This window comes from Lactuca saligna, chromosome 7, assembly GCF_052625555.1.
Source record: "Lactuca saligna cultivar CGN05327 chromosome 7, ASM5262555v1, whole genome shotgun sequence".
Lineage (NCBI taxonomy): Eukaryota > Viridiplantae > Streptophyta > Magnoliopsida > Asterales > Asteraceae > Lactuca > Lactuca saligna.
In genome coordinates, this window is record NC_136423.1 from 120,043,392 (window position 1) to 120,066,608 (window position 23,217).

The 23,217-nt window shown below is 42.7% G+C and overlaps 1 protein-coding gene across 3 annotated transcripts; it reads left to right on the forward strand.

Moving 5' to 3' along the window:
- Positions 1–11,139: 11,139 nt before the first annotated feature.
- LOC145006557 (Ribosomal protein L25/Gln-tRNA synthetase, anti-codon-binding domain-containing protein) lies at positions 11,140–22,673 on the forward strand. 3 transcript variants are annotated; one of them, XM_078965638.1, is made up of 6 exons: positions 11,140–11,304; positions 11,448–11,555; positions 12,500–12,960; positions 13,132–13,261; positions 14,089–14,335; positions 22,540–22,673. In XM_078965638.1, exons 3-5 carry the CDS (start codon positions 12,538–12,540, stop codon positions 14,310–14,312), a joined length of 777 nt encoding a protein of 258 aa, XP_078821764.1. In that variant the 5' UTR covers positions 11,140–11,304; positions 11,448–11,555; positions 12,500–12,537; the 3' UTR covers positions 14,313–14,335; positions 22,540–22,673. The 3 variants fall into 3 exon arrangements, with proteins under 3 accessions (XP_078821764.1, XP_078821762.1, XP_078821763.1); XM_078965636.1 differs by lacking the exon at positions 22,540–22,673 and adding an exon at positions 14,422–14,629 and having other exon boundaries at positions 11,142–11,304; XM_078965637.1 differs by lacking the exon at positions 22,540–22,673 and adding an exon at positions 14,422–14,629 and having other exon boundaries at positions 11,142–11,300.
- Positions 22,674–23,217: the final 544 nt, after the last annotated feature.

Sequence of the window (23,217 nt, forward strand, 5' to 3'; positions counted from 1 at the left end):
AAAATACAGACGAAAACAGAGTCCGTATGAAGGAGTTATGAATTCTTCGCGGTCATTTAACAGTCTAAACGCCTCCTACTGTTAAATTTGAGATCGGTTGAGAATTAGCTGACGGAGTCTAAACGAAAGTTGTAGATCTTGATTTTACCTACGCGTGGATATAAAGAACGTAAAAAACAGAGCTCGTATGCGAAAGTTATGATTTTTCTAAGTTCGAGGGCTGATACGCGATATGGGGTGACGTGGCACCACCAGAATTGGACACGTGGCACCACCAGAAGGTTGCCACATGCACCAACTCGGCGAGTCATGACTCAGACTCGGCGAGTCCATCAGATTTCTCCCCTATAAATAGAGGTGTCGGGTTCCCTCATTTCCTCACCCCTCAACCCTCTTATTTCTCTCTCTAAATTCTCTCTCTAAGCCTCCCTAACCCCCTGAAGCCTAGGGTAACTCCCTAGCACGAGGCGGAAGCCCCGGAGCGCCCGACAGCTCCGAGAAAAGAGTCTTTCGGCTCGGGAAACGCTGCTCCAGCGAAGCCGGGTTTTACGAAAAACTCGTTGTAAGTGATTTACGCCTACGCTAGTTTTAATATAGCTTCTAATTAATTATAGTAACATTATTAGGACCTTAAAATAATTATTTGGGCTATTATTATGAGTTATATTGAGTGTTATTTACTGCTTATATAATAATAATAATAATAATAGATAGACTATTAATTAGTCACGGTTATCGTTAGACTAAACCCTAGTGGTATTGGTACTAGGTTTTATCGAAGGAATTTGTTTTGAGAGTATCGAAGTGTTGTCCAAGTGCTGAGTCACCACCTATCAGGTGAGTGCATAGTCCCTTTCATCTTACACATAGATATGAAGTATTTTATAAACTACGTGCTATGTGTGCATATTATCTGAATACTTGTTGTCTATGTTGGATGAACGTTTTATACATATTTTAAAGAATTTAAATTGTATATGTATTTTTACGAATATGTTGGGTATGATATGGGTAGATGAATGATGAGAGATAGAAGATGACGTAAGTATACATTGGCAGCTATAGACTTAGTGCCTATGGGACAAACACCGGTAGTTATGGACTTAGTACCTGTCAGACGTTGGTAGCTATGGATTTAGTACCTGTTAGGAGTTGGTAGCTATGGACTTAGTACCTATTTGTTAGACACTGGTAGCTATGGATTTAGTACCTGTAGGAATTGGTAGCTATGGACTTAGTACCTGTTGAGCACTGGTAGCTATGAATTTAGTACCCGATGAGTAAGATATAGCAGCTATGGAATTAGTGCTTTACGAACGAATATCGACAGCTATGGATTTAGTGCCAGTCCTATAACCCTGGGAGTAAGGGACTTCGGAATAAACGAATGCAGGATAGACGACTCTTAGGTTAAATCCTTAAGAGTAAAGAAGATAACGGGGATGGGTAATTGGGTTGATTGTTTGATTGAACATAATAATTATATTATTGTGGGTTGAAAACCCTATGTACTCACCAGGTTTCCCAACCTGACCCACTCAGTTTATGTATATCACAGGTGACGAAGTGAAGTGACATTATACTGAGAGATTTAAAGAGATGTAGATCACTAGTGTAAATCATTGTAAGTTCTGTTTATGCTTATGTTTCGGTATTAACGATGACATCCCAAACGTTTTAAAATGAAATAAATACGTTTCCTCGAAAATGTTTTAATAACGTATTTACCATGTTTTTTTTCTGGGAACAAATTCCGCAACCTTTTTATAAAATGAAGTAATCTGATTTTCATAAAGCATAAACAAAAAATCGGTCTTTTCTGGCCGTGATTTTGGGGATGTCACAAGGCCCGAGGTAGAGGCGAGGCCAAGATAGTGGGCGTAGCCCAGTATGTGCAGTATGTGGTTATGCATGGTATGTGGTAGGGTGGGGAACTCACTAAGCTTCGTGCTTACGGTTTTCCTTTTTGGTTTCAGGTACTTCTGGTAGTGGAGGGAAGAGCTCGGGGTGATCGCATGGCACACACCTTAGATTAGACAGCCTGGGAATGTTTACTCTGATAATGAACATGTGTTTTGAAAACTTATACTCGTATTATGTTTTGGAATGATGACTTTACTTTGAGTAATGATTTATTAAAAGAAATTTTTGGTCTTAAATTTTGGGTCGTTACAAGTTGGTATCAGAGCCTTGGTTTGAGGGATTAGGACATGCTCTCGGGTGTGTCTGAACTCAAACTGAGGAATTGGTAAAGAAGTTTTCAAAATGGAAAGACAGTGTTGTAAAAAGAGTTTTGAGAAATAAAACGGTTTTAGAAAAGCAAAAAGAATTCAGAAAGAAAAGAACTTTGAAAAAGAAAAAGGGTGTGGTGCATGCAATCATCCGAGCTCAAGTAAGTACCCCAAAATACCCATACAAGTTTATGTTTTGATTATCAGATAATGGAACAACATGCTAGATTAGGACTAAGGATCTAGGGATGATGCCTTATGTGCCTATTATATGTGCTTTTGATCTGCATGATAGTGCTGAATAGATAGTAGTAGGATAGCCTGTTTAGGTTATGCCTGAGTTTATGAGTTGTGTTGCATGCTAGTTCGGATTCTTGCTATGTGGATATGATTGCTTGAGTATGTTATGGTTAGATTTTCCCTTTGTCTGAATGCTGCTTGCTTTGTGCATGGTGGGATTCTGAGTGATGGGAGTTAGCCATTAGGTGGATACGGTATGTCACATGTGATCAGGGTTGAATAATCTCAGAGTGTTGAATTTGGTCCTATTGCGCAACTCTTGTTTGAGTCCAACCGTTGTAGGAACGAGTCCTCTACTTGAAGAATTATCTAAGCCTCGTCACATGTGATGGTATCCAGGTGATGGCTAATTGGCATCACAAGGGGACCTTCAACAGCTGAGGGCTGGTTTGAGTTGAGTCAGAGGTTTCCCTAGGGTAAGCCTAGGATGAGGTAGTGCTGGGAGCAGTAGAAGTAGAAAAGGGACCTGGTGGAGTCAAAGCAGTTCTTGAGGAAAGTACGGATATATGTGGTAGGTAGTGTGGGCCCGTACTACTAAAAGCAGAGGATCATTACTCGATTCGGGAAAGGCCGAGACAAGACCGGGAACCTGTTAGTGAGTATGTTTGGTCTTGCAACAGTGAGCAGTATTCTGATAATGGTTATGTTATATGTTTCAGTATGGTGACATTACAAGAGGGACCAGCGGGCGGATCAGGCGCCGGAGAGGGATTGGGCTCGGGTTTAGGGGGCGAGCAGCTCGAGGAGCGGATGAGAGAGTTGATATCAGTCGAGGTTACGCGCAGTATTCTAGCTCAGACTCCTGTGATCTTTGGCACGGTCAAGGAGGGTATATTGGAGATTTTGGATGAGAGGCTGGGAGCCTTCCGTACTGAGATGATGGCTTTGTTGGGAGCGCGTAACTTAACATATCTGGAGTTCAGGACTTGCAGGGCACCAGATTATCATGGGGCTAGGGACCCCATCGCTAGCAGCAGATGGTTGGCTGATGTTGCCAATGCATTCCGTACGAGCCGGTGTCCTGAGGAGGACAAGGTCAGACTCGCTTCCTGTATTCTGAAAAACAGAGCGAGGGATTGGTGGGAAGAGATTTGTCATGTTTTGGGTGATGATGTCACGTTGGACGCGATGATTTGGAGCGATTTCTTAGCTAGGTTCAGGGCAGAGTTTTCGCCGATTATTGAGGTGCAGCAGTTAGCCCGGGAGTTTCAGGATTTGATGCAGACTACTGAGACTGTGGCGGAGATCACCGCCAAGTTCAGGGAGAGAGCCCTTTTTGTTCCGCAGTATGTCGCGGATGAGGAGATGAAGAAGGCACGATATTACGAGATGCTGAGGGATGACATCAGGGAGTTCGTGAGCAGGTCCGGTTGTAAGACGCTGGAAGATATGATTTCTCGAGCCAGGGAGAGGGAAATTGATTTGGAGCAGATCCGGAAGAGGAAGCCGGGTGAGGTTCAGGTAGCCGCGAGTTCGGGCAAAAGGCCCAAGGGATCAAATTCAAGATCGAGGGATCATCAGGACCGCAGTCGATGCAAAAAGTGTGGTAGGACACATGGGGGCGCGTGCAGGAGTGGTAGTGGTGGTGAGTCTGGCTGCTTCAGGTGCGGTCGGACTGGTCATTTTAGCAGAGATTGTAATGTTACCATCACTAAGGGATCAGACCTGATATGTTTTCACTGCAATCAGCGGGGTCACAAGAAGGCCCAGTGCCCCAGTTTGTTTTCAGCAGGACGGGTGATGGCACCTGCCCCTGCAACCTTAAGGATCACAGACGGCCGTCAGGGCCATGCGGAGGCGCCTGCGGTAGGAGGCAGGGCTTTTCAGATGGCTACCTTGGAGATGCGAGTAGCGCCGGATGTTGCATGTATTCGATTTTCGTTTTCAGTTCTTCTGTTTATGCATGATGTTATATTGTTATGGTTCTGCATCATTATCTGTATGAGCATTTCTTTGAGCGGTTTGTTTGTGATCGAGTTATATGCCATTTGCATACCTTGGATATATTGTTAGTAGTTAAGGGATGGGTTTTATTGAAGAAGGTTACTTAGGGTGCAGTATTTGTAGCATGCCTTGGAGGGACTCGGTATGTCTCGCTAGTTCGGAGCCGTATAAGTTTTCGAAATGGACTGGTTAGATACCTAGCTATGGTAAGCATGGGATTCCTCAGCAGATTAATTCTGGAATGGTAGCAAGGATTTGGAATTCTATTCATTGAGCAGCTAGGTGTGAGCAGGATCGAAGTGGGGGAGAATCCTTCGAATGAATAAGGGTAAGAGCACGCAAATCCAGAATGAGTATGTGGTTTCTGAGAAGGAAAAAAGGTAGTTCAGTGTTTGACGGATTGAGTAGTTCAGGGTTGGGAGTTTGAGAAACTCCCCATCAGTCCGTGGGTGTAAAGGGTAATGGTGAGTATGTGGTTCGGATTCAGGTTGAAGGGTCGCCTGTAGGACTCGTGTGAGTCGGAATGGAGATCTTGAGGTCAAATAGCAGGAGATGTTTTCGTGTTAGCAGTCAGTGGCAAAAGCAGCATGTAGAGCATGGAAGAGTGGTGGGAGAGCCTCGGCTTTCTTCAGCAGCAGTCAGTGGTGGAAAGTGATGTAAGACTACGGGGCGGCCGTAGCATTCACTAGCAGTCAGTGGTGGGAAGTGTTGTCAGACTACGGGGCAGCCGTAACATTCCGTAGTAGCTTCGTTGGCGGAGTCGGGGTGAGGCCCTTATCTCCTAGCATTCAGATAGGGATCGGGAATGGGTAATGGATGAGAATGGTAAGGAGTTGCTTGTATAGTCCTTGAGAGGTGAGACCTTGGGAGAGGCCGCTCTAGGATATAGTCGGGTGAGATCCGTAGGCGAGGCCCGTATGAGAATAGTAGTATAGGTGAGACCTGAGAGCAGGGTTGCTCAGTGGTATGGTTGGGTGAGACCCGTGGGCGAGCCTCGTGCGAGAGCGGTTAGACAAGTGGGACTAAAAGGATAGGGACGGGTGAGACCCGTGGGCGAGGTCCGTAAGTTTTAGCAGCACAGGTGGGACCTGGTAAGGATTTTAGTGTCTATATAGGGGATCGGGGATCCCAGAATATTGTAGTGCCAGCCTGGTAGAATAGATTGAGCAGGTAATGCAGTGCGGAAGCCCGATAAGGAATAGTAGAATTTCTAGTCAGTAGCAGTGCGGGTATGTAGAGTATGGTGGAATTCAGTTAGTCGATCGTGGGGTGCTCGACACCGAATGATAGTAGAAAGAATGCCAAGTGGATACTGGCAACGATGACCCGTACTGGGAGTAGCGGGGTAATAGATTGGGTGAGGAAAGGGTCTTCCCAGTGGCAGAGGGGATAGATGGTTATGGAGCGTTACCTCGGGAAGGCAAGTAAATCGCGCAAGGAAAGTAGGGGTGAACCCCTATGTTGCAGTACTCAGAGAGTACCAGAAAGATTGACAGTTGAGTAAGTTGTGTTTCCAGGATGTTCAGGGTCAGGTTGCACCCGAGATTATTATCGGTAAGGATTGACGTTAGTCTGAATGACTGAGAGGAGGCCAACAAAGTTAGGCAGCTGGTGTAAGAATGAATGGTGGGGTATTGGAGGCAGATCGCAGGCAGGGGAGTATAGTAAACTTCGAGGGCAAAGTTTAGTTTAAGTGGGGGAGAGTTGTAACACCCAAAGTTTTGAAGGCCAAGAAAGGAAAGAAAAACCCTAATTTTAAGGGTAGACTCGGCGAGTCCAAGGAGGGACTCGGCGCGTCCGAGCGGGATCCGGGTCGAGGAGTAAGCGACCGACTCGGCGAGTCGGCCAACTGGTCTGAATGAGGAAAACCCTAATCCCAGGAGTTGTATCCTATTTAAAGGGTGTTATGTCCCTCCCTCATCCCCCATATCACCCTAGAGAACCAGTACACCCTTGATTTCGTGTGAGCTTCCATCATTTCAGAGATATAACTTGGAGGAAGGAACTTTGGGAAAGGAACTTGAAGATCAAGAAGGTTGCTTCAAAGGAGGAAGTGTAGATCCGAGATCTACTTCAGTGGTGTTCATCTTGGAGGTAACAAGCTGCTATTTTCCCTTCTTTGCACCTAGATCTATGTGTGTATTTGGGCATTCATGGCATAAGAGTAACCTTTCGAGCTAGGGGTTCAGATCTGAGGTTGCTACCTCAGATCCATGCTTATTTTGATCTAAAACCCCGTAAAGTATCAGCCCTTCAGTGGATCATGGAGCCTCTTTGCCTTAAACCCTAGTTTATAGCATATTTTGCCTAGATCTCCTTCTCTACACGTAAAGTTTGCAACTTTACGTGGGGAATAGGCTTGGGAAGAGTAGATCTACAATTTGGAGTTCATGCATGACTCAAAAGTCCTCTGCATGTAATGAGATCTGCATGGACTTAGCGAGTCCTTTGAGTGGACTCGGCGAGTAGCATGAAGTTGTGGAGAAACTCGACGAGTGGGATGAACAACTCGTCGAGTCATATGAAGATTGCCTTGTACTCGGCGAGTCTATTCTTGGACTCGGCGAGTCAGGTTGCGAAACCCCCAAACCCTTAGAGTTGAGACTCGAATCAGTGAGTCGGGTGGAGACTCAGTGAGTTGGACAGGTCAGGACTCAGAAATCGGCAGACTCGGCGAGTCATGGGCTGACTCGGCGAGTCGAGTCGCGAATGGAAGGAATCTGATCATTTTGAACTCGATGAGTCAGTAGGGTGACTCAGCGAATAGGGTTGACCTGGAAGGTTGACTTTGACCAGGACTTTGACCTTGACCAGGGTTGACTTGGTTGTCTTTCGGGGGTCAGTTAGACTCAGTGTTGCATTGATATTGGTAGTTCGGGGAGCAAGGGGAGCAGGAGTTCAGTGAGTTATCGGGCAGCAGCTAGTGAGATCATCAGCAAGTTCAGCCAGTGCAGGTGAGTTTCCCTTTGTGTGAATGGGTCTAAGGCCACAATGTCGGCCCATGTAGTTATGAGTAGAAGACCCGGGGGTCAGCCCTAGGCACAATATGCTAGTATGATTTTCAGGACGAGGTCCAGTAATAGCGGGCGGGTGCCTAAGGATTTGTTTATATGATAGTTTATACTTGTTGTTTGTGTGATACATGTATGTGCCTGGTAGGGAGGTGAGTGTGGGCGAGGTCCCGTATCTCACCAATAGCAGAGTGTGGATGGGGTTCCACATCTCAATAGTCGCATAACAGGGGCGAGGCCCAAGTTAGGGAAGGATTAAGGGTGGGTTGGGCCTGTATCTCACTACCACTAGGAGCGTGGACGGGGTTTCATGACTCATCAGCAACAATACATGGCGAGGCCCAGGATAGGCGAGGCCTTAGGACAAAACCAGTTGTATGTGTTTAGTTATGTGTTGTGATATGTTTATGTTATATTAATTGTGCCCTGTGACAGGCGGGGCCTAAGTAAAACAGATCTGTATCCGAGCGGGGCTCGAAGCCAAGTGGGGCCTGGAGCGGCGGGGCCGTTGTAGCGAGCGAGGCGATAGCGGGCGTGGCCCAGTATGTGCAGTATGTGGTTATGCATGGTATGTGGTAGGGTGGGGAACTCACTAAGCTTCGTGCTTACGGTTTTCAGTTTTGGTTTTAGGTACTTCCGGTAGTGGAGGGAAGAGCTCGGGGTGATCGCATGGCATACACCATAGATTAGACAGCCTGGGAATGTTTACTCTGATAATGAACATGTGTTTTGAAAACTTATACTCATATTATGTTTTGGAATGATGACTTTACTTTGAGTAATGATTTATTAAAAGAAATTTTTGGTCTTAAATTTTGGGTCGTTACAAGTGAGTGAAATGATGTGTGTATGGAAGTATGTGTTGGTGCATGGAAGACCAACATATAACAATGAGGTGGCAATCCTAAAGTCAACTCCTCCCCCCTTTGTGTTGTTGGGCCGAGAAGAGGAGGAGAAAGATGAGAGATCGGGCCCTTTAATGCTTAAGCCCATATTATGATCCAATTAGGTGGTTTTCGGCCCAAAATAATTCAAGGAATGGTTTTTATGATTCATTAAGGCTATATAAATTTGTTGTGGCGCAATAAGGCCAATTAAAGTTAACCTAGTTCATTTTAGGCTTATAAGGCCCAAAATATTAAGTTTCATGTATATGGGTCCAGTTAGAGTCTGTTTAAGAGTTCTAAGTCCAAAATAGTCAAATTGGAAGCTTATTGACCCATTGGGCCCAATAAGGAAATCCTAGTCCAACATGGACTTAAACCGGGATTTTTAGGGTTTCAAATTCTTTGTTGACTATTTGTAGTGCTTGTATAAGGTGTTTGATTGAAGTTTTGTTGTTATTGAATAAGCATCATACATGCTTTCACATTTTTGGTTCACAAAGGTTGGCATAATTGTTGTTGTTACAAAACATCAAAATTCATGGTTGTGGCAATTTGAGAGGCTTGTAACCATTGTTTTTTTCTTCATGTTAGAGTGTTTAACAACCCCAATGCTCTCAACCCTTCCAACGAAATACACTTTTCAGTTACGATCCATCATCACTACCAGCTTACCGACCACAATTAGATCCATCAATTTACTCTCAAAACCAAATGATTGTAGGTGGTGTTGTAGCTACTATTCGCAATTCCAAATGTCACCACAACAAGTGTTTCCAATAGGGGTGATAGTGAATGACACAACATGACAAAAAATACACGACACAAAACAAATTAGGACGAAACTGAAATTTAAATTCGGTTTCGTGTTGTGACCATGTCAAGTGTAAAAAACACGACATCATATTGTGTCGTGTTCGTGTTAAAAATTCGACACGATTTAGCATTTGTTTGTCGTATTATGTAAGATTAAGTATTAATTTAAAATAAACTAATTGTTATTTTATGTTATCTTTTTCGTGTCGTGTTTTTCGTTTTTAATTGGTTCGTTTTCGTGTTACTTAAAAAAAACATGACATCGTGTCGTGTTGTGTTCGTGTTACATAAAACTTGTCGTGTCGTATCGTGTCAGACAAAAACACAACATGATGAACCAATTTGCTACTCCTAGTTTCCACCAAAGGCCAACCCATTTCCACAACAATTCAAATTTAGATTCCAATCCCAACCACCACATACAACACACCCAACAAACATCAAATCCAATTCCATTCCCAACCACCTAAAACACCCTCAATAGAAACTCGTTTTGATTCCGAACCCGAACAAGAAGCTCAACCACAAAGAAAATGAAGTGTTGAAAGTACAAGATGGGGTAAAAATGAAGAGGCAGAATTAACGAATCGCATGATCAATTTTGAATACGTGTTACAAAGCGGTTCTGTAATGGTCGAAGTCAAGATTATTGGACACGTGATGTATTTGACAAATTGAACCAACCTTCCCAATTTTAGTACAATGCATTTGTGCCTACTATATATTTTTAATTTTTTTTCATTTTAGTAATTTTATTATATATTATTATTAACTAAATAATAAATATTATATATAATTATTTAATATATTAATTCGGTGAGATTCGATTATTTATGGTTATTGGCAAATTAAAAACTCCACGTACCAAGAATTGTAGTTTTGAAAAATTAAAAAACACACCATTGGTTTCCATCTTATTTTCAATTTATTGATTTTGATTTATATTTTTTTCGATTATGTTTAGATATGGTTCAGTTTTTGCTCATCCTTAAAGGATGGTTCAATGTGTCACCTTTTTTTAGCCTACTATTAAAAACCAAATTGAAAAACTCGATTTTTGTCATAACGATCGATTGTGTTTGTTTTTTGTGATTTTAGTTTTTCTATGTATTAGTTTTTATTGTTTTCTTTTATAGTTTTTTTTGGTTGTCGATTTTCAAAAAAAACTAACAAGGTCACATTCAATGCTTTTCTTCATGACTTTTCACATATTCAGATTAGACCTTCACACGAAGACTGGTCTCGGACCGAACCCAAAAAAGGACCGAGAGTGACTGGACTATAACAAGACCAGACCATAAAAAAAGACCGGTCCTAAATAAGACTAGATTGAAAAAACACCTGCTCGAGACCGTCTCGGACCGATCCGAAAAAGATCGGACCATTTCGAAACCGATCCCAAAAAAGACCGGACCGTTCTGAGACCGGTCCGAGACCGAACGAGACCGCTTTGAAGAAAAAAACCGGTAACTAAACTTTATAATTATATCATTTTTTTTGTTAATTATATAACTTTTAATCACAAATTATCTAACTTATTTCATTTATTTTTTCTTTTATTAAACTTAAATTATCATTTTTAATAAATCTTAATTTATCATTTTGGTGTTAATCACATATTAGTTAATGAAAAAACTCGAAACCAAAACAAAAGAATAAAAAAAATACCGAAACTCTACAAAAAAACCCATAAATCGAACAGAAAAACACGCACAAAAAGACCTTGAGACCGGACCAAAAAAGACTAGTCCGAAAAAAAAAACCCGGATAGAAAAAAGCCTCACGGAGACCGGTCCAGAAACAACAGGACCATTCCGAAACCAACCTCAATAATTGGATTATTTCCAGAGCCAGGGGAAATAATAATAATAAAAAAAAACTAGTGTGAAAGTGGAAGTGGAAGCTCTACTTCAGATGGGCTAATTGTACTCCTAAGCGATTTTTGTCACTCACCCTAAGCCCAAAGAAAAAGCCTTCACAGGCACAATTCCACATACCACTAAAGCATCTCCTCATTTCGACTGTGAGCGCTTTTCTCCGTCTTCGGCCTCTATCGTCGACGTTAATTGTTGATTCGTTGATTCCACCATCTCTGGCCTGACACCGATTCCATCGTATGTAAGAACGCTTAACCTAATTTTTTGATTTCTTAAGTTTCTGACTTTCAATTGTATGAGTTTTGTCAAGTTACAGTGAGATTAGCAGCATTTGTGATTTTGAGCTTATTCAGTTTATTCAACCTCAAATCCTTCGTTTTCCAGATTTTCAGTTGTTTCTCTATTTCGACGATGACTACGAGTGTAGGAGACGAGTAGTGCAGTGCCGTCCTCCACTCCTCCGCCATCGTCCATTTCCAGCAGCTTTATCATGTATGTAAAATTTGTTTCTATGTTTCTGATTGAAACTTTGTATTTTAGCTAATTTAGAACTGTTATATGTGATAAATATATTGCATTAGCATCTTGTATGTATAAACAAAATAGAAGACATTACCAGCTATACATACATCTAAATCCTCAGGCTGGTTTGTGGATTGTAATATGGAAATCGATAGAAAAACAAGGAAAAGGACTTGTGAAAAGAACACAACGTAAGAACTGCACATATTATGCCCTAGAAACCTACCCTTCACGTTTGAAACTGAACCAAACCTAATTCAAATTAGGTTTTCTGGTTTGGTGTAGATTTATTTTCATTTTGTGGCTGTTTAATGGGAAACCTAGTTATATTTGCTCTATTCTCTGCTTCAAAAGACAAATCTCTCTCTGATTTTGGTTTCAATCCTGTTTCTTACTTGACATTTTCTGCGAATATCTTACATGTTAAACTGGTGAGGTTCTTGTTGCTTCTTCATCTAGTTATCAACGTTTTCTATACAAGTTAAGAGTCCATATCAATTTAAAAGTTGAAAGATAACTTGTTAAACATCCAAATTTTGAAGTGGGCCTCTTCCTTGTAGAATGTAAAGATTACATCTTATGTTGCTTTAGGCCTCTGAAGTAACAGTTTTAACAAATATATTCTGGGGCTATTTATGATTTTGGCATAACCCAAAACCTCACCAAGAAAACCATTTTCTTTTTCTTTTTGTAAGCAGCAATACTTTCAGTATGGTGGTTTAACATTAGGTACAAATCTACTTGAACTATGTTCATGCGAATGCCAATATATGAACTTGTATATATATGTTTCAATCTATTTGAAGCAATATCTTATCTCTATTTTTGCATTGAATTTGGTGTATAACTACTAAAGTACTCGATTTATTTATAAAAATGTCTATTTACATGTGTTTTATGATATACATTCTCAGAAAATTATAAAATTTGGGACTTGCACCCGAGATACCAAATGTTGGTTCCTCGCCAAATGCTGACTAGAGCCCTACATATCCGCCACATCAGACAATCCTCCACATCAGCAGCAGCTTTAATTAAAGATTATGATGAAACCCCACTGACATATCTTGAAGGCTTTCCTAAACCAGACCCTAAACACGCTGAGACCATTCACGCGTTGCCACGTGGACTCTCTGGGAAAAACATATCAGCCAAAGAACGCAAAGCTGGACGTGTCCCGAGTATTGTGTTTGAGCAAGAAGATGGACAACATGGAGGCAACAAAAGGCTGATTTCTGTTCAGAATAATCAAATCAAGAAACTTGTAAATCATCTTGGAACTTCTTATTTTCTTTCACGCCTCTTTGATCTTGAGGTGAGAGCTGATGTTGGAAGTGATGATGTTATTGAGAAAGTTCGTGTCTTGCCTCGATTGGTATGTTACATGATTTCGTAATTATTTGTTAAATGCAAGAAATAGTTTTTTTTTTTTTTTTTTTTTGAAATACACAATTAGATGAAAGTACATTGCTTTTTTTTTTTTCTTGGATTAAGACTATTTAGTAATGAAATGAAGATATGGATTTGTGGTTTATTTGGATTTCAGCTTCATCTTCATGCTGCTACAGATGCTGTGCTGAATGTGACATTTGTAAGAGCACCATCTCATGCTTTATTGAAGGTTGATGTTCCACTTGTGTTTATTGGAGATGATGTTTCCCCTGGGTTGAAAAAAGGTATGCACAATTTCAATATTTTTAAAAAATATAACAATACCTTCTTTTTGTACTAAAATCATATACAACAATGACATGAATTTGTAACAACTTTAACTTTTCATTTAGTCCCTAGGCCATCTAGTTTTATGACCCAACTGGTTAATCTTTTCAAATTACCATTTTGCCCTTGTCTCCTGATATCCCCACCACATTCAAGATTTTCTCACCCTTTTGATCTGATCACGGGTATGTGTTTTGTGAAATTGAATCTCAATATCATCAAAGCTTTGTGTTTTGTGTTTTTTTTTGTTGTTCTTATGAACTTTCTTGTAAATAGTTTTTTGTACTTTACAGTATATTGATTTTAAAGAGGCTTGCATATAAAGATTTCAAAGCATAACACTTAAAACTCTTATGATAAAACACACACTTCTACAAATTAACTTTCAAGGTACAACTACAAAACACTTTTATATAAAAAATACAGCTCACTCAAGTCATATCTAGATCACTTAAATTACAATACATATAGGTGTATACTTTTCAAGGACATTGTATTTAAAAAAAAAAAAAACTACTTAATTATAGCAAATGGCGACCTGCTATAATGGCAAACTTTTCAAATTCCAATTCCTGTTGTAATAAGAAAAGATGAAAGTAATTCTTACATAAATAATTTTATTATACCATGTTTTACACTTGAGTTTTGTCACTTTGTCCATCAACTTGTACAAAACTTCACTTTCAAAAGTACAATGTGTTGTGTCTTGTCATATCTTGTCAAACACAATATGTATGATAAGAATAATAATAATGGGTGTGTTTTGAAATTGAATGACGTGTAGGGTCTTATCTAAACATCATTAAAAGAACAGCAAAGTTCATATGTCCAGCGGATATTATCCCTCCATTTATCGAAGTGGATTTAAGCGAATTAGACGCGGGTCAGAAATTGGTGATGGGGGATCTCAAAGTTCATCCTGCTCTCAAGCTTGCTCGCTCTAAAGACGAACCCATTTGCAAGATTGCTGGTGCAAGGGCTTCTTTGGAACAGAAGAAGTCCAAATAATCACTACCATTTATTTTCTCAAGGTTTGCTTATTATTTCCATTCATTTCTAAAAACTAATCAACATGTTTTTTTTACCCTAAGATCATATTTTCTTTCTTTTTATTCAGGAAAGACAGTATGGATTTTGGTTCTAGTTTTCCTTCAACCCGAATAAAAGTTAAAATGGTGTTTTGTTGGCTTGTTTTTTAGTGTATGGAATTTTGTCACCCGATTTAAGTAGTGTTTTCAGGGATAGGTATTTTGTTGCATTAAACTTTTAATATAAAGTTAAGATAACTAGTCAAAGATTTCAAGATTATTTAGACTATATTTACATGGGACGTGACTAGATTTGACTTGATAAGCTTTTTATGACAATGATAATATATATTAGTGATGTTAAAAAATCCGAAACTAAATAATCGACCATAACCAAATGAGCTTTGGGTTATTTGGTTTGGTTGACAAAATAAAGATAGCTTTATATGGTTTGGTTTTGATATTTTAGGCTAACCAAATAACTCAAATGAAAAAATTGATATGTAGATTTATAATTAATTTTTGTATTCATGGAATATGATGTTAAAATATGATATAAGATGTGAAAATGGGTATTCAGTTTATTTTGCAAGTTGGCTAATGTAAAAACGCTACATAAGTTGTAAAAGTAGGTGTCAAATTTTATTTTGCAAGTTTGCTAGTGTTAGATGATTTTTTAATGCCAAACTAACTATTGTTATACCCGTTTGACCGATGTAAAAACAACTATTGTACACGTGTACTTTACTTATACCCATGATAGTAATGTATTTACTTATCCTTAAATAAAATAGCATTGTAGTTACACTTATACCAATAAGTGAAATTTTTTTCACCAAATGCCTTTGTAACTTGCCATTTCTTACCAATAATAACAAGCTACTTATATTTCTTTAGTTATAAGATCAATATGTAACAAATATGGTACATTATCTACATTGGTAATGTAACTTAAGTAAGTTTTTCTTATGGGTAGATATTATAAGTGATGATATCATGGGTAAATAACTAAAGTATGTTGCTATTATATATATATATATATATATATATATATATATATATATATATATATATATATATATATATATATATATATATATATATATATATATGATAGAAGCCTGTTTGAGAGGGCTAGTCTCCCAAGAATCAGAGAAGAACACATAAGACTTGAAGCAATTTTCTCGATTATATTCCACTAATGACATTACAATGCAAATTAAATAAGAAATAATGCTAACAAAAACGGAAACGTGCCTTAAGACTAGGAAAACAGAAAGTGGTCTAACTACATGCAAATGCATAAAGAATCAGTCAAGAACTAGGGTTAGTTGATCTTTTTTATTAACGAAAACGAGCCGGAACTATGTCACTTGGGCCTTGTGTTGGACTCTTCAGGTGGAGTTGGGTTTGCTGCAGTTGGGCCCGTATCAATACCCCGCCCATGAGGATTGACCTTGTCCTCAAGGTCTGAAATCGTTGCTGCAATTAGGTGACAAGGAAATGGAAGAGTCCCCGTCAAGGTGATAGTGTTGTTATTCTGCTGGAAGGCGAGTGAAGACACGGAAAAGTTGGCTGTAATCAGACCTAAGGAACTTAACCAATCGAACCCAAGAACAACATCGAAGCCTTTAAATGGCAAAACAAACAACTTGACTGTAAATGAAGCTTCCTTAAGTGTGAGGGAAACATCCGGGCAATAGCTGGTGCAAAGGAGTGGTTCGCCATTGCCGATGAGGACCGGAAAGGCCGATGCGGTCTGGACCAGGAGGTGCAACTCAACAGCTATTCCAAGCTGAATTAGGTTGTGAGTGATGCTCGAATCAACAAGAATTTGAAGTGGTTTCTGGTTGACAAATCCCATGAGACGCAAGGCTGTAGTGGGTGTAATTCCATAAAATGTTGATGGGGAGAGAGTTACAAAGTGTGGAGTGTTTGGTGTCTCTTCCAGAACAGGGAAGTGTTGTTGTGCAGTAAGTTGAGGGGCTTCGTGTAACATCCCGAAATATCAAGAGTAGAGTTGAAGGGCTAAAAGAGTAAATTTTGAAGGGCAACTCGGTGAGTCCATGGATGGACTCGGTGAGTAGGGTCGCGACTTTGGTCGCGTGTCAAGTGGCCTACTCGGCGAGTCCAAAGATGGACTCGGCGAGTAGGTGCTGAGTGGAGAAAACCCTAAATCCGGGGAATGAGCCCTATTTAAAGAACATTATACCCTCTCCCCAGCCTCTTTGATCCCCCTTGAAGTCCAGAAACCCTAGAGAGCGTGATTGTGGAAGATTGGAGTGCATTTGGAGCTTGCGGAGGTGTTTGTTAAAGAAATCTTGAAGGAAAAGAGGCTTGGATCAAAGGGCTTTGTTTAGATTCGGATCTCTTGCTGTTGGAGGCTTCATTTTGAGGTAATATCTCGTTCTTGGGCTGTGTTCTTCTAGATTCTTCATTTTGGGGTTGTGTGGGAAGCTTAGATTTGTGGCATCTTGAGTTTGAAGGATAGATCTGAGGTTGCTACCTCAGATCTGGAGTGGAGAAGGTCTTTAGAGCATTAAAGTCACTATTCTTGTGTTATTGATGGAGCTATCTTGTCCCAAACCCCAAACCCTAGAGTAAAAATGCCTAGATCTTCTTGGATTCACGTAAAGATTGCCACTTTACGTGATGGATGGCCTTAGGAGAAGTAGATCTATGGTTTGGATCATCTGCATGGCTTGGAGCTAGTAAGTAACCCCAAAATACCATACATGATATATGTTTTATTGAGCTTTGTTAGAACAGCATGCTAGAGTTAGGCTAGGGATCTTCAGGATTTCATGATGTGTTGCCTGATTTACGATGCCTGCTAGCCTAGGGTTTCCTTGTGAGAGATTTCTAGTGTTCCTCTAGTAGTGAGGATAGAGCGTTGTTATGTGTGTTTTCTCTAGGGTGTTGTGGTAGTACTTCATACAAATATGGATAGGTGTGGAAGGTAGTATGGACCCGTACTATTGAAAGCACAGGACCCATACGCGTATCAGGGAAACCATGACCTCTAGGATTGGGTTGAGAGTTGGTTCCCGGGATAGTGGGAAGTGTCTGAGATTTTGGTGGTTTATTTTCTGTATGGAGATTTCAGGGCATGCTGGGAGTGGATCCGGGTCAGGATCAGGAGCAGGAAAGGGAGTTCCAGGCGGGTCCGTACCGCTCGAGGTTGTCGGTCAGATGAGTACGCGCGAGTTGGATGCGAGGATTCGTGAGATCCTGCATGATGAGGTTGCCGCATTGTTCCGGGCCGAGCTGCCGGAACTGTTTGGTTCGATCAAGACCGCCATGGTGGAGTATTTTGATGAGCACTATGCGGCTCTCACGGAGAAGACTGCCGCGGCAGCTACAACGGCTGTAGCAGCGGCATGGGGAGGAGCTAGTAGAGGTTTTCAGTATCGGGACTTCGATAATACGAAGCCTCCCACCTTTGATGGAGTTCAGGATCCAATCGTTGCTATGAGATGGTTATCAGACGTGGAGGGGTGTTTCTTTACGTGTTCATGCTCTGCTGATCAGAGGTTGAGGTGCGCTCTGAACCTGTTAAGGCTCGGGGCAAAGGATTGGTGGAGATTGACCACAGGGTCATACTCGGATGCGCAGAGGGCTGCGATTTCATGGGATCAGTTCAGAGAGATGTTCAGCACTCGTTATGTTCCGCAGGTCGAGAGGGAGAGGTTGGATCAGGAGTTCCTTGAGCTGAAGCAGGATTCGGAGTCGGTGATGGAAATCACCAGGATGTTTACTGAGAGGGCGATGTTTTGCCCTGAGTTCGCTTCGGAGCAGGCTCAGATGTCCCGATATCTGAGTATGCTAAAAAGAGACATCAGACAGTTTGTGTCCACGCAGAGGTGCGAGACCTTGTTGGAGTTGCAGGAGGCCGCCAGGCGACGTGAGTTAGAGATTGAGTTACAGTTGCGTGAGCTAAGGCAAGCTCCGGTTCAGTCGCAGTCGGCGACGAAACGGTCTAAGACTGTTGATTCCAGGATGGGAGATCAGGGCAGCCACATTTGTGGAAAGTGTGGGAGGGGTCACGCCGGAGTTTGTCGGTCCGGTGGTACATGCCGCAAGTGCGGAAAGGAGGGACACTATGCGAGGGATTGTCGGCAGTCAGTACTGGTTCGAGATTTGAGGATATGTTATCATTGTCATCAGGTTGGACACTTGAGGGTCAACTGTCCACAGCTTGCTGCAGGACCGGTGCAGGCTCCAGCACCGGCCACGTTGAGGATCACAGGTGGAGGTCAGGGTGGAGCGGAGCCCCCAAGTGCTTAGGGTCGTGCTTTTCAGCTTGCAGCGGAGGAGGTTCGAGCAGTGCTGGATGCAGTTGCGGGTATGTTTCTTTCTTGTTGTCTTGTTTATTATGATTATTGTGGAGTATCGTTTATCTGCTAGTCTCGTTGGGTGGTTTTCGTTTTGGTATCCGTTGTTCCTTGAGGGTTTGGCATGGGTATGTGTTAGTATTTCGGGTTTTCACTGGTATCTTTTGTGAGGATTATTGGTGAATGCGGCGTTGGTTTGAGTGTCGGGTAGCATCTACAGTCTGAGGAATGGATATTTAAAGATTGGGTTCCTTTCGAGCGGGATGATCGGTGTGGAAATGTGTTTTTGCGAAGGTTGCTAGTGCTAGTGGGAATCAGTCTGAGTATAAGTGTTGGGTCTTGTGCAAGGTTATCTTGGGAGGTCGGTGATAGCGACCGGTGGTTGGTAGTTAGTGCCCTAAGTGGGGGAGAATTGGAGAATTCTCCGGAGGATCGACGAGTATGAAAAGTTGTTTGCCTGCATGTAATTCAGTAGTGGCTCGGTCAGCCAAGGGCATTGGTTGGTATGAGCAAATGGCAGGTGTGCGGGGCGGGATACAGACCAAGAGCTTGATTGTGCAGGACCTGAGATCAGGCCGGGATCGAGTACGTATGATAGAGATAGAGTTCGGAACCCCTAGGGGGCTAGAACAGTATGCATGGGAGGTTTTCCCGGAGAGGTAACTCGGGATGTTGATTGCTAGTTGAGCGGTCCAGATAGACTGAAGGCCAATGGGCGTACCAGTCAGGCCGAAGGCTCGGTGAACGGTCTAGCTAGACTGAAGGCCCTGGAGGGCGGTCCAGGTCTGCTGAAGGTTATGAGAGTGGTCCAGTTTGACTGAAGGCCTGGTAAGGCGGTCCAATCATGTTGAAGACTCTGCATGTGTCGTTAGATCGGTGCGAGGTAATGGATTGAGTATGTCGCGATATGTTAGCGTTGCAAGGTCTGGCCTCGGATATTAATCGCAATCAGTGGAAGTAGTGCATGGACTTGAGAGTCTTCTCGGGTGGATTCAGAGTATGTATGGCGCATGAGATAGCGGTTACGCTATAAAGAGGTGGTGTAGCGTTGGGTGAGCACCGTGGTTCTTGTCGTGGTGACGAGGCGGTCAAGTGGTTTTCCTTGGTAAAGAAAGAGGGAGGAATGTAATTCCGAAGGGGAATGCAAATTCACGGAAGTGAAAGCGGCAGTGTAGAGTTATGATCGGAGTGGTCCGATGGTGGTCATTGAGCAGCGTGTGCGGCGGCGGTATGGGATGACATCATGAGGGGATGTCTGCTGAGGTCGCAGAAGGGAATTCCGAGGTTGTAAAGTCAAGAGGCTCGTAAGGGATGCAGATATGGAGTTTTGGATTCCCAGCTTGTTTTCGGTGAAGGAATTGCGTAGCAGTGGTTCATCCTAAGGGATGATTTGAAGGTCGTCAGTGTGATGGGTTTTCCTAACCCGAGGGTGCTAGAGCTAGTTCAGCATGTGCATGCGATTGCAAGAAGAGAACTCATGGGAGTTTCTCTGAAGAGTGTGACTTTCTGTCAGCATGGAATGGATAGAGTTGGACTCGGATCAGGAATCGGGTGGTGCATAGTTATTTATAGCTCATATGGGTCGAGTAATAGCAGTGTTGCATCATGAGTGGTACTCAGCTGTTGTGTGTGGTTATCAGAGGGTAAAGCCGGTGCCCGGTTTGAGACGGTGGTCAGGACACCGCAAGGAAGGAGAAAGTGAGTTCGAGTTTCGATGGGTAAGCCTTGAGGGACCTGGTCCGGTTAAGGCCAGGTGGCTTGTTGTGGGTGTATTTTCGGAGATGAGTAGCTGTAGGCTTCGAGGACGAAGCCTAATTTAAGTGGGGGAGAACTGTAACATCCCGAAATATCAAGAGTAGAGTTGAAGGGCTAAAAGAGTAAATTTTGAAGGGCAACTCGGTGAGTCCATGGATGGACTCGGCGAGTAGGGTCGCGACTTTGGTCGCGTGTCAAGTGGCCTACTCGGCGAGTCCAAAGATGGACTCGGTGAGTAGGTGCTGAGTGGAGAAAACCCTAAATCCGGGGAATGAGCCCTATTTAAAGAACATTATACCCTCTCCCCAGCCTTTTTGATCCCCCTTGAAGTCCAGAAACCCTAGAGAGCGTGATTGTGGAAGATTGGAGTGCATTTAGAGCTTGCGGAGGTGTTTGTTGAAGAAATCTTGAAGGAAAAGAGGCTTGGATCAAAAGGCTTTGTTTAGATTCGGATCTCTTGCTGTTGGAGGCTTCATTTTGAGGTAATATCTCGTTCTTGGGCTGTGTTCTTTTAGATTCTTCATTTTGGGGTTGTGTGGGAAGCTTAGATTTGTGGCATCTTGAGTTTGAAGGATAGATCTGAGGTTGCTACCTCAGATCTAGAGTGGAGAAGGTCTTTAGAGCATTAAAGTCACTATTCTTGTGTTATTGATGGAGCTATCTTGTCCCAAACCCCAAACCCTAGAGTAAAAATGCCTAGATCTTCTTGGATTCACGTAAAGATTGCCACTTTACGTGATGGATGGCCTTAGGAGAAGTAGATCTATGGTTTGGATCATCTGCATGGCTTGGAAAGCTTTTGTATGGATTCAGACCCGGTGGTATTCGGCGAGTCACAAGGGTGGACTCGACGAGTTGCTTGAAGATGAGCTGGAACTCGACAAGTTGGATGAACAACTCGGCGAGTAGGTTGAAGGTAGCCTTAGACTCGGCGAGTCTGTTCTTGGACTCGGCGAGTCTTGTGGAAAAGTCCCAATATTTTTTGGTTGAGTCGAGAATCGGTGAGTCAAGGGATGACTCGGTGAGTTGGGTGCGAGTGGACTCAGAGTTGTTGGACTCGGTGAGTCTCGGGGTGACTCGGCGAGTTAGGTCGCGGATTGAGGGAAGTTCTGAGCTTGGGGACTCGGCGAGTCATCGGGTTGACTCGACGAGTAGAGTCTAGCAGGGGTTGACTTTGACCTTATCCAAGGGTTGACCAGTTGTCTTCCAGGGGTATTTTGGTAATTAAGGGTATTTATTGAGTTGAGTGTTTTGGTGTTCAGTGGAGGAGTTCGTGTCGGAGTTTGGAGCAGCGGGATCTTATCCTTTCAGCCGACAGTTTCGAAGTGAGTTATCCTCACTATATCAACAGGGTCTAAGGCACCAAAGCCGGCCCTTTATCGGATTGAGATCCGGGTATCTGTTGTTATATTATTGCTTGATATGTTTGCATCCGGGTAGTTAGGATGGCATTCGTTAGAGACCTGGTTATGGTCGGTATCCTGTTAGAATATGTTGTGTTATGTGATCTGCTAGATCGATTTTCCTGAATATGAATTCTTATGTGATTGTATGTTTATGTGCACATGGTTGTTTGGACTGGAGTTGGGTTGAGGCGGGTCCTGCTTCGTGTTGTAGGCCAAGATACCCAGGGCGGATCGGTTATTCTGAAGGCCCAGCGAGCGGTCCGGATAGGCTGTAGGCCCCACGAGGGCGGACCAGACGTACCGAGGCTCAGAGAGTGGACCAGACCGACTGAAGGCCCGGGCGCGGGCGGACCAGTCATACTGTAGACTCAGAGAGTGGACCAGGTGGGTTGAAGGCCCGGTGCGGGCGGACCAACCACACTGCAGACTCGAAGGACATTATTGGACTCAGAGAGTGGACCACGTGAGTTGAAGGCCCAGTGCGGGCGGACCAACCACACTGTAGACTCGAGGGACATGATTGGACTCGAAGGGTGGACCCGGTGGACTGAAGGCCCGACAAGGCGGACCAGTCCCACAGTAGACCCGATATGCATGGCTGTTCTGTGATTTGCTATGAGATAGCATGATATGTGTATGGTATATGTGGTTGGTATTTTGGGGGTATCTCACTAAGCTTTCGGGCTTACAGTTGTGGTTTAATGTTTTTCAGGTTCTTCAGGAGACCGTGGCAAGGCAAAGGCGTGATCGTACCGCTCCTCATGATTTTTTAGTAATCTGATTCTGGGAATACTCTAAATGATTAGTATTGAAAACCTTTTTGTAATAATTTAATGAAATCGGGTTGTTTTTGAAAAATTTAAATTGGCTGGATTTTTCGGTCGTTACACTTCAAAGTCATTGTCAGCTATGAGCAAGAACTGTGGTGGGTCACATTTGTGGCCGGGGTGGTACTTGGTGGGGGCAGCGAAAGCAAAGACCGGAGGCACGACGTTGATGGAGTTGTTTGGGTGACAGGCGGGCAGTCGGTAAGGTGGTGTTTGGGGTTACCGGAGCCGGTAGCAGAGGGGCAGTGGATTGTACTACAGAGGGCAACAATTATGCGGAACCTGATTGAGAAACTGGGGAAGAACCAAGTTTGTCTTCAATTAGTTTAGACAGCCCATAAGCCTGATGTAGGGTAGTAGGGCGAAGCACATCTGACTCGGTTTAGATTTCCTGTGTAAGGCCCGAGATATCACAATTAAGAAGAGCCTCATTAGAGAGTTCGATCACCCGGTTGCACAATTTTTCACAGGCAGCCTGGTAGGCGGTGACGGTGGTTAGTTGTTTGAGTTTAAAGAGGGAGGCTTCGTGGTTTTCATAATCTGAAGGACAGAACTGGAGTTTG

Bases quoted from the DNA above. Each gene is read 5' to 3' on its own strand.
- LOC145006557 (XM_078965638.1), top strand. From the start codon at position 12,538: ATGTTGGTTCCTCGCCAAATGCTGACTAGAGCCCTACATATCCGCCAC. The intron at 12,961-13,131 runs GTATGTTACATG...TTTGGATTTCAG, and splicing joins TTCGTGTCTTGCCTCGATTG to CTTCATCTTCATGCTGCTAC. The intron at 13,262-14,088 runs GTATGCACAATT...AATGACGTGTAG, and splicing joins TTCCCCTGGGTTGAAAAAAG to GGTCTTATCTAAACATCATT.